The sequence below is a fragment of the Protopterus annectens genome, chromosome 2.part1 (genome assembly GCF_019279795.1).
Source record: "Protopterus annectens isolate FY-2018-M chromosome 2.part1, PAN1.0, whole genome shotgun sequence".
NCBI lineage: Eukaryota > Metazoa > Chordata > Ceratodontiformes > Protopteridae > Protopterus > Protopterus annectens.
In genome coordinates, this window is record NC_056729.1 from 1685887199 (window position 1) to 1685898457 (window position 11259).

The 11259-nt window shown below is 41.9% G+C and overlaps 1 protein-coding gene across 1 annotated transcript in view; it reads left to right on the plus strand.

Moving 5' to 3' along the window:
* Positions 1-8084, plus strand: part of TMEM201 (transmembrane protein 201) — a 1168219-nt gene extending 1160135 nt beyond the window's left edge. Inside the window, exon 11 of the mRNA XM_044063116.1 lies at positions 7260-8084. Coding sequence (XP_043919051.1) covers positions 7260-7357 — 98 coding nt within the window. The 3' untranslated portion in view covers positions 7358-8084. The remainder of the gene's footprint in view (positions 1-7259) is intronic.
* Positions 8085-11259: the final 3175 nt, after the last annotated feature.

Consider the following 11259-nt stretch of genomic DNA (forward strand, 5'->3'; position numbering starts at 1 on the left):
AAAGGTCAGTTCCCTGTGTTTTCTTCTATTAACCTGGTGAACTTGGGCATCCTGAGGCAATGTAGCAACTGCCTCATGTACACTGACAACCCTTTCCTCTTACCTCGCAAAACTTAGACTTGTGAGAGATGCACTTATATATCCAAACTGGAAGCCACGCACTTTCCAGCCAAGACAGGAATAGCTGGTCAAGAGGAGAAGGTACCACACCACATGGAACGCACAGCCCTCCATAACACGCAGTAGCACTGCCTTCGCATAAAAATACAAACCACACACTCACCTTTGCAGAGGCTCTCAATAAAAATTTATCCAAATGGCAGAGAACTCCAAGGCAGAAATGCATTCAACCACCACAACCGAACACTAATCCCGAGACATGTAAGTTTCCTAAACAGTGTGCCACTCAACCAAAGCTCCTAAGGCAAAACAGCATGCCCAACACACCTAGTCATAGGTGACTCGATAGTGAGGCACACTGATGTCCCACTCACTAGGTTGAATAAGGAGAAAGTAACAGTCAGCTGCCTGTCAGGCGCCGGTATCCCCCACATAACGCACGCACTCAGATCCCTCAACAACAGGTAAAATATGACTCTGTCATTGTACATGTGGGTGTGAATGACCTGAGACCTACCTTCCTGGACTACATGAAGAGAGACATAGCCCAGGTGGGTATGATCCTAGCCCTGAGCAGCATCCTACCATCACCCAGAATGATACCACGGTACAAGCAGAAAATGATTAATTTCAACAATTGGCTAAGTTTCTGGTGTCATTCTAAGGGGATCCAGTATCTGTATGCTTGGCATGAAATGATTGACAGACCTCAATGCTTTGCCAGAGATGGCCTGCATCTGTCACCCCCTGGGCTTCCGGATGCTGGCCAAGGTTCTTGCCACCCCTATAGTGCCTTTTTAGGCGGTGTTCCAAAGACCAAATTACCACCATAACAGCTACAAACAAATGCAGTCCGAGAGTCATGCTGCTCAACGCTAGAAGTCTAAATCTCAAAATGCACTCACTCGAAGCACTCCTTAAAATGGAGAACATAGACCTGGTTCGAGGCAGCAGAAAGCACCCCTACACTACCAGGCTAGCTGGTAGCTCAACATAATGCATTAGAGATACTTCAGGTGCTGCTAACATTGGGTAAGACAGCGTTTCAGGTCGTAGCCTGCTATAGGTCCCCAACCATGTCCCAAGATTCTCACTCCACATTCCTAAGCACCCTGGAGAATATTTGGGTCTACCCTAACACACTCATACTGGGCAACTTCAGCTACCCCTCCATTAACTGGAAAAACCTCTCGTGTACCAATACATTTGCCCAATGCTTTGTGGAATTCATTAATTCCAATGGCCTGGACCAGCTTGTTCTTACCCCCACTAAAGGTAGCAGCATCCTTGACCTGGTTGTTACTAACATGGGCAACTGTTGCTCTACAACAATAGTCAACTCTTCCCTGGTTAGATCTGACCACAGACTAATCACCTTGGAAAGCCACATCCCTCCCACCCCACCCCACCCCCACAAAGGTAACCACCATGAAAAACTTCTCCAAAGCTTATGTTGGGTTCCTAAAAACAGAGGTGGCTAACTTCACGGCACCCATCCAAATGGACAATAGTTACATGACTGCCGAATCATACACCAGTGCACTGTACAAACACGTACACAAATACATGGATCTCGCCATACCCAATAGAACCAAGATGCTCTCCTCAAAAAAAAAAAAAGGAAGTCAATCTGGTGGTCCCCTGCCATAAACAAACTCTACGACAGGAGGAGGAAACTGATGTGGAATAAGGTGAAGTCCCAAGACTGGAAAAATTCCCTTATCAGCCTCAACAAATGATTTGAGATCCCTCATCAAATCCTCTAAAGCTAGCTATGAAAACAGAATTGCAACAGATAGTAAAGACAACCACAAGGCCTTCTATAATTATGTAAAGAATCTCCACGGCAATACCGATTTGCTCGGAGCTGCTGTACAGTGGTACCTCCTATACCGAGCCAACAGATCTTGTCAATATACTGGCCAACAGATTCAGTGCTAACTGTCGTCGTCTCCCCCCCCCCCCCAAAGGACCAGTCACAATACCAGTAGATTGCCAGGCACCCAGTATTACTGCTGCACAGGTTAAAACAGCACTGTCCAAGGCCAAGAATACAGCTTCTATAGGACCTGACAATATCCCTGGCTGTGTTCAATATGAACTACAGAGCGAACTGACACCTCACCTGTGCCCTGTTCAATCACAGCCTCACCTCAGGCTTTGTCCCTGCCGAATGGTGCACTGCTACAGTCATCCCTCTCCACAACAGAGGAGCAACTACAGACCCCAGGAATTATCGCCCCATTAGCCTGACTAGTCTGATATGCAAAGCATCATCATGGACCTAATAAGCAAGAATATAGGGAATCTCCAAACTCTGGATCCTACAAAGTTTAGTTTTGTGAAGGGTAGATCATGCCTGCTCAACTTGATCGACTTCTTTGAGTCAGTCACCAGAGCTGTGGATGAAGGCAAGGTGGTTCATATAGCCTACCTTGATCTGCCCAAGGCCTTTGATACCATTCCCCACTCAGGAATCATTGAAAAAAAACTCACTAAGCTAGGCATCAATCGCTATATCACTAGGTGGGTTGTAAACTGGCTCACAGATAGAACTCACAGTGTGAAAGTAGCTGACTCCAAGTCAGACTGCCAACCAGTCATGAGTAGAGTCACACGTGGTTCGGTCCTGGGTCCTCTCCTGTTTGGTATCTACTTCTCTGAAGTCCAGGCCAACACGAAGGGACTCTGGCTGACAAAGTTCGCAGACGATTGCAAGTTGGGAGATATTATTAACTCCCCAAGTGATAACATCCTACAGAAAGGCCTCAGTGAGACCGACTGGTGTCAGAACCACGGCTTTAAGCTCAATGCTAAAAAAATGTCGTCGTCCCCCATGAGAAAAACCCGGTTCCCTTGAATTACCACATTGATGGTAGTCCACTGAACACAGAAGGCGTTAAGAGGTCTGGGAACACAGGTTGACAGCAACCTCTGAAAAAATTACATTGAGCTGCTTACTGCTTGGTGTGATGGATTTGAAGTGTTCTTAAGACACTCAGTCTTGCTGGCTGGATTCTGCTAAAATTCAAAGTCTGGTTATATTTGCATTCACAGTCTGTTGCATACAGAAACTTGCAGAATATACACTGATGCGAGAATATACTTTGCAGCATCAACTTTAGAGAGCAGTAACAAATAACTTTTTATAATAAACCAAACGGAACCACGTTGCAGCTTAAAAGTACTGTTCCAACTTTACTTCTCATATAGTACAGATGATGTGAGAGATATAACATTTACCTTAGGACACGAGTCCCTACCATACCTCCAACATAACTGGATTTATACAGCTCTTTATATACAGTTTTAGTCCTGTAGAAACAATACTAAGCTTCCTTGTTTAACAATGTCTTGTAAGAGACCAGCTTTTCTGACAGTGTGAACATCCTGTAACAGTGTCCTGATGTTCATGCAGATTAACATATTTTTGAGGAAACGCATTGTTCTGTATTCTATTTGGATCTGTGTATAAAAACATATGTTCTTGTGCCAATGCTGATAAGCATATCCTGTTTTCCATGCAGAAAAACATATTTTTGAGAAAACACATTGTCACATTGTCACAGTGTCATAAACATATCCTGTTGTTTTAGGAAACATATTATGTCCATCCTGTTATTTTAGGAAACATATTGTGTCCATTTTTTATATGTAGAAAAGCATGTCAGTGTTCTTTATAAGCAGATTTTGCATTTTTGCTCTTGCATACATCCTGATGTTCTTCATCTCACATTGCTGCAGTCCTTAAAATGGCAGAAGATTTAATTACTTTGATTAGAGGTTCAGTTTCACATGTTGAAATATCAAAACTATCTGCTTTCTCAATTGAAGTCTGGATCAGAATTTATCTGACCATGTTAAGACAAGGATTTTGGATGCCTTTTTAGTCTGATGTGTGTTGTTTGGTTCACCTGGAGTGGAGTCTTGAAGAAAATGGAAGATCACTGGATGGTGACTCTGGATCTCAACTTCTTCATCATTTACAGTATGTGATAGCAGTGCTAAGATGCCTGGGGTATTCTGTGAGCGAAATAAAAAGTCCAGTCTAGTACCCTCAGGACACATGGTTTCTTGGTGTGGTGAACTGAATACAGCATCAGATGGCTTTTTTTTTGACCCCGGAAAAACAAAAATCTTCTTTCTCTTCCATCAATTGTCTCATCATCCAGGCTGACTAAAATGTATGGACACAGCACTGCCAAGAATATGGACTGTCATTCCTCATCTAAATGGAAAGTGGGTACAAGACCACCGGCCTGCCAGACTTCAACACATCTACATATCAATTTGAAGGATGTTAGCAGAATTTGCATTAATAGCTTTCAAGGGATTTTTTTTTCTCCAGGGGGGTGTGTTGGTTCTAGACAACACAACTGTCATGTGGTACATCAACAACAAGGGGGAACACATTCTTATCCCTATCCTGCAGACAAAAGATTTTTTTTTGTTGGGCTCTCTCTCTCTCTTTACAGCTGAAGGCAAGGTCAGGTTCTGCCACACCTGCTGTCTCAGGAGAACAGTCATTTACTCCATGTCAAACTTCACTCTCTACATCTAATTTTTAAGTCTGTAAGGAAAAAATGTCCATTCAGCAGATTCCTTTTCCAAGCCATGGTCATTTATTATGACTGCTGATCACATATTACTAAAATCTGTTTCTGCATTTAAGCAAGCCTTTTCTTTCAGCATATTTACAACCTAATTAATTTCAGACTAATATTAATAAAATCTAACAACCTCTCTTTTGACCACTACGTTGCCACTGTGGTGAGAAAGTCTTTCTATGTGGCACATCTCATTACTAAGGGTTTTGCATCCAGGAAGAAAGATGTCATTGTCTCCCTCTACTCTTCCCTCATTAGGCCAATCGAGTACAATGCCCAATTTGGCATGTACCTCACTAGACACCTACAACAACTGGAAAGGCCGCAAAAGTACCTCACAAAGAGGATCCTAGTCCTTAAACACTTGTCCTATATGGAAAGACTCATAAAACTCCAACTATCCTCTGTCTCATATCGCCTACTTAGAGGCGATCTCTGCCTGACTTACAAAGCCATGTCTGACCCAGCTCTGTTAGAAATGCTACAGCTAAAGAAATCCCAATCCCTCCACACCACACGCTCCAGAGACCACTGCCCATGCTATGGAATAGACTTCCCATACATGTCAAGCAGAGCACCTCACTGGCCGTCTTCAAGAGAAATCTTGATGAGTGTATGGGAAATAGAATATTCTCCCCGGGGATCACTCCAGTGGCTCTTCTCGATTGAGGCACTAGCAACTAAGTTTGGGTGGCACAAGATCAGGGTAATCCTAAGGGCTAGGCTTGTAAAGGCTCCAGGGCCATTAGCCAAGTATACACCTATGAATCTATATGAATATGCCTACAAGTTTGGTGTGGGAGACTTGTTCATTTGGTGTGTTTAATTTGTGAATTAAGATTTCACCAGAGCCAAATACATGTGGTTTAGTTTTACTAGCATTCAGTAAGACCTCTAGGCTTTGGAGGTTGAGCTGTGTGAAAGTCCATCTGAAAGTTAAGTATGTTTTTAAATTGTACAGTAATGTTTTATGTTTACTTTGGCTAGGGTCTGGAGGGGTGAAATGCCACTGCTTGGCTACATGAACAGAGTATAAAGAGCCACCAAAGCTTGTTTGGAGTCTGAGATCTTAGGCCTCTGTAAGGCATATATTCTGCATGTAAATTAGAGATGGGTGGGCATCTATCTGCTGGATTCATATAGAATTTTTGAGTGTTTTTTTAACTGGTTTAATGTTAAAAGGTGTTTTAGCTCTAATCAGTTAATCTTACAAAGTGATTTGTGAGTTTGGTCAGGGACATTAAGAGCATATTTTGTAACTTTTAGCTTATATACATATATATATATATATATATATATATATATATATATATATATATATATAGTTTTTTTGGAATATTAGTAAAGATAAAGAATGCATGTATTGCCATAGATAATAGCATTGTTAGGACTGTAGTTCTGCTGTTTCGGTTATGTGGGATCTTGATTTGTAGGACACACCTAGCTTTTAGTGTGTGTTTGGCATTTATGATCCATGAATATACCTAAAAGTTCAGCATGTACCACTTGTTCAACTGATGTGATTTTGTGAAGTTATTGAGATTTCACTGGAGCCAAATATGAGTATTTTAGATTTACTGGCATTTAATAAAAGATTTATGTCTTTAAGATGTGTGCATACAATAACTGACCAAAGGAGTTAGCAGTACAGGCAATAGTGTGGCTATCGGTGTACTATACTAATGTGACATCAGGGATCTTGACATGCATGCCATTTACAAAGATACTGACTAGAAATTGTTCCACGTATTGAGCCTTGTGGATAAGGTGTTTGCCTCACAGGCAAAAGGTACAGGGTTTGATTCTCACTGAGGGAAATTGGATCAGCTTAAAATGGCCCCTAGAGGCAATTAGCCTAGTACTTACTTACCTATGTTGTTGGGTAGAAATGTAGAAACACACAGTGAATGCAACGTGAATCTGTCCTTTTTACTGCTGTCTGTCATTCATTTCACTAAACTTGCAGCCAAAATGTGTAGGACTTTGACAAGTGGTATTATCAGAGTCCTTTCTCAAACCCTGACGTTTTAACATGCTTTTAATGTAATGTACTGCACATTGTTTACAGGTAGGTGCTGACATGTCTTGTAAGTTACTCTGTCCTAGGCTTTAATATCTTATTTGTCTGCATCAGTGCTGAAGCAGTCTGAGAAGACAGAACCACTTACTTGTTTTTTTCTGAGAGCAATGTGTGTCTGAATCTAGTCTCCTATGTGTGTTCCATAGTATATGATCCCTTGTACCTCACTTTAAGGCAAAAATAAATAGCAGAAATCTGGTAAACATCATATTAAATTTAACTGTGAAAAGCATTTAAAGTCAAACTTTTTGAATAGCTTTAAGGGGAAGCATGCAGCATTTATGGAATAACTGTAAGGGAAAACCTGTAGCATTTGGGACAGATTTTGCAACTGCTGCTTTAAAGCTTCAGAGAACTATTCACTGAAATGTCTTTTTGATTTTTAGATTTTTTTGTATGCATCATTGCAAGTTCTGATAAGTTTATCCCCTTTTATCTTTCCTACTTTAAAGCTATTTTCAAGAACTCCGTGATCCAAGGCCTACTTACTCTGAGTCTTACAATAAATGCTGTCTTCACATCCATCTACCTCTACCAAAGCCTGCGCTGACGATGGATTCATCACAGTGACAGAAGAAGCGTAAAACTAAAGCTTGTGTCTTACAAATGTGTCATCAATGCATGGTGCTTGAACAAGTGAGACCTCAATCTGCTTTTTGGACAATATAACGCTTAGCGTGTTTGTGATGAACTCCACCAAAATGTCACAGTTACTCCCAATCTCACGCCTGTTTGGGGGAGTATGTCTTTTAACGGTAAAGCAGTGACAGTGCATACTGTTGTCACTAATTTGTATTTGTTACAAAGTAACAAGATTTTGCACATTTGTTAAATAGCCCTCTAATGTGTCAAAATCTAAAAGTGATCTAGAAGTTCTTGGTGTGTTGGACTACTGAAGGAAGAGTGTTCTAAATAAGGCAAAGTCAGTGCCGGTCAGTGTGTATAAATAGTTCAAAGACATGTTTAGCATTTGTTAAAACTGCCACTTGTAAAAAAGTGCTGCTTAGATATATTTTTTTTTATTTTGGTGGGTAGATGCCCTTAAGTTCTGATTTTGATATGCATATGGTGCAAATAAGTCTACCTCATGTGCTCTAGGTGAAAGATACATCATGTGCGTGGATCATTTGCATGTTGTAAGAGTCTAATAGAGTGAATGTCAGAGGTATTGTCAGATGTCTTGTAAGCAGTTCTCTTGTTTATGGATTATCATAGTACTTGTTTCAGACTTTGTACAAATGCTTAAAAAAAATTATAGTCAGTATATGACAGCTCAATCATTGGTGTGTGTAGTTCATTTCTTTTGGCCTATCATAAATAAAGGTAGGGTCATGATAAAACAAGCAAGCCAACTTAATTACAGTTCAGGCTAGAAGTAGCAGTTAGGCTGGGATGGGGAAGTGTTTATTTAAAGTCTGCAAAAGGTATTTAAGTCGAAGGTGGCCAAGTCACAGAAGACTTGAGAAAACTGATCTTAACAAAACGTAGCTTTTTTTTTTTTGCACGAGTGTAAGCCTTTTCTGTACCTGCCACATTCTCCCCAAGCACCTCCAACTACTGTGATGGTTTGATTCTGAGGTTGTAGTGTTTAAGTGCAGGGGGGGAATGTTTCCTGCTCTAGCTCTGTTCATTAGAATTATCCCAAAATAATATTATTGAAAAAAAAAGAATTATCCCAAAATAAGCATTGTTTCTGAGGAGGTGTTACTGGCCTGTGATTCCAACCATCTTGAGTAGATCCTTTATTTCATTAATGTTTGCACAGCTGTTGATGTGCATGGACTGTGACAGCATTTGGAGTTGAGAGACAAGAAGCAAAGGGTCCACACAGTAAAGTTGCAGCTATTCACAGGATCCAAGCCGGTTGAGTGAGCTTTGTAGCCCAGTAGTTGAAGTAGAATCCTCATATACTTTTGAATCTTGGGTAACCTTTAGCATAAGCTAGGTTATAGGCAATGTTCAGCTCTGATTATTGAGATGAGCCTGAGAGATAATTATCTTTAAAAAGATGACTGGTGCTGCAATGGGTCTAAGAGATGAATCCTGGTCACTAAAATAGATGTTTAAGATGGTGTTTCTTGATGTATAATTTTATAGTCAAGACACTTGTAGTGGATGATAATGAGAAATCATTTCCAAGTCATCGGCCTGCTGCAGTGACCTTTTTCATGTTACTGTGGTCTTTCTGAGTGTCCATAGGGACTTTGGTTACTGACTTAACTGTAATGTGGTTGGATCATATCTCTTAACCTCTTAGAGCAAGAAATCCGGACAGCCATAAATAATGGTGAGACAAAGGTCCAAAAATAGGAATATGTTTTAAATATTGCTCTTACAAACTTAGGCTGGTAGAGTAACATGTTTTGCATTGACATGAATTTTCTGAAGGGTATGAAGTCTGAAACTCAGATGTCTGTCATTTTCTGACTTCAGTCTTTAATGATTTGCCAGAAAACCACAATTTTATGAAAAACAAACCAAAAGTACTAGGAAGAAATCTGGGCGTTCTGTGATGATTTGTACAGTTGAGAGGTATGTGTTGGTTACATTTCCTATTAACATAGTGCAGATGTTCATCGTGCATACAGCTGCAGTCATAACAGATGGGTTCTCCTGCCGTCACGTGGGTCCTCGGTCGGCCGAATTCCAAAGTCTAGGTCCGGCGTCGGTTGTCGTCGCTTCTTCCCTGACGTCAGTGCGACAGGGGTATAAAGGAACCAGCCGACGCCATTTTCTTCAGTCTTTCGTGCCGCGCGGTGACCAAAGCAGAAGCAGTTCGCAAGTGCCGGTCGGCCAGCTCCTGAGATTACGAAAATTTGGATACCGAAGTCTTCTTAAAAGCTAAGTACCCCGTTGGGGAAACTTTTCTTGCCTCAGACCGATGTCAGACAAAGTTAACAATTGTATTTCTTGTGGGAAGCAAATACCGCATAAGGATTTCCATTCCCTCTGTATACCTTGTTTAGGCCCAGACCACGACGTCTCGGACTGTCGCTTTTGTGCTACATTCAACAAACGCACTATTAAGCATTGGGCGGAGTTCGCCCAGCATTATTTTGGGAAAGCATTTAACTATACTATGTCGTCGGATACTCCGACTCCGGTTTTGTCTAAAAAACGCAAAGACAAGGACCGACAAACGAGGTCCACGGCCTCTACCGACACCACGCCAAAGCCGACTACACGTGGTCCGGTTCTCAGCGAGGCGCCTACGCAGCCCCTGACTACCGACGACCTGTCTTTGACGGTGTCTCCTGTGCCCGAGGTTGCAGGCTCCTCGGCCCACACCCCAACTACAGATACCGAAGCCACTCTTGGCGTTGAAACTCAGAATGTGGACAGGTCAACCTCCACTCAAGGTGTCTTCAGACCTTCCTCTTCTTTCTCCATTAAGGCTTTCACAAAGTCTAAAGCAACCATGCACTCTAAGAGACCAGCTACACAGGGCCCATCTCCAGGCCCCATGCCTAAGAAACAGATGCTTAAAATGGCTGAGGATTTAATTACTCTTATCAGAGGTTCTCAGCACCCTCCAGACAAAAGGCCTAGAGTGGAGGAAGATTCCCCCTCCTCTGATCAGGGCTCCATTATTTCAGAGCACTCTGATGATCAGGAGCATTCTTATTCCCCTTTTGAAGACTCTGATGTGGAGGAGTCCATCCCTTCTGTATCCCCCCCTGAGGATTACTCATTTGGGGAAACTTTGCATACCTGAAGGGAACATTTCCACTGGGAAGGCCAGGATTATTCAGATTCCAAGAAGAGACTCAGGGAATTTCTCTTGCTTCCTCAGCACAGGCCTCTGGCTATACCTCCTGTCTTGGACATCCTAGATGATGTTTACTCGGAGGCCTGCCTTAACCCAGACTCTCTACCTCCAGCTCCAGTTAAGCCTGACAGGTACTACAGGGTCCCTGACTCACACCAATTTCTATACAAAAGCCATGCTGCTGACCCAGAAACCATCTCACAGGGCCCCAAGGGAGTTAAGGCCTCCATTGCTAAAAATCCATTGCCTTCCGAGAGAGATTCCAGATCCTTAGAAAGGTGGGGAAAAAAGGTATATACCTCGGCTACCTTATCCATGAGGGCCTTAAACTGTCAGTTTCATATGCTAAAATAGCAACAGTTTTTGTTATCACAATTGAAAAGTAAAATGTAACAACTAGACTTGAAGGAGTTGCAGGATTTGATGCATAGTGCAGAACAAGTGGGTAAGCATACCTTACAATGTGGTTTTGATGCTCTAGAGGCCTCATGTAGAGCTGCTGTTACAGGATCAGTCATACGTAGGCATGCCTGGCTCAAGGAACAAGCCTTGCCTGATCATGTCAAAGCTAAATTACTAGACGCCCCTCTTCAAAAGGATGTACTATTTGGTGCTAATGCGGAGGTATTAAGGAAAATGGAGGAAAAGGCTAAATCAATGCAAACTGTGAAAGAATTTCTACA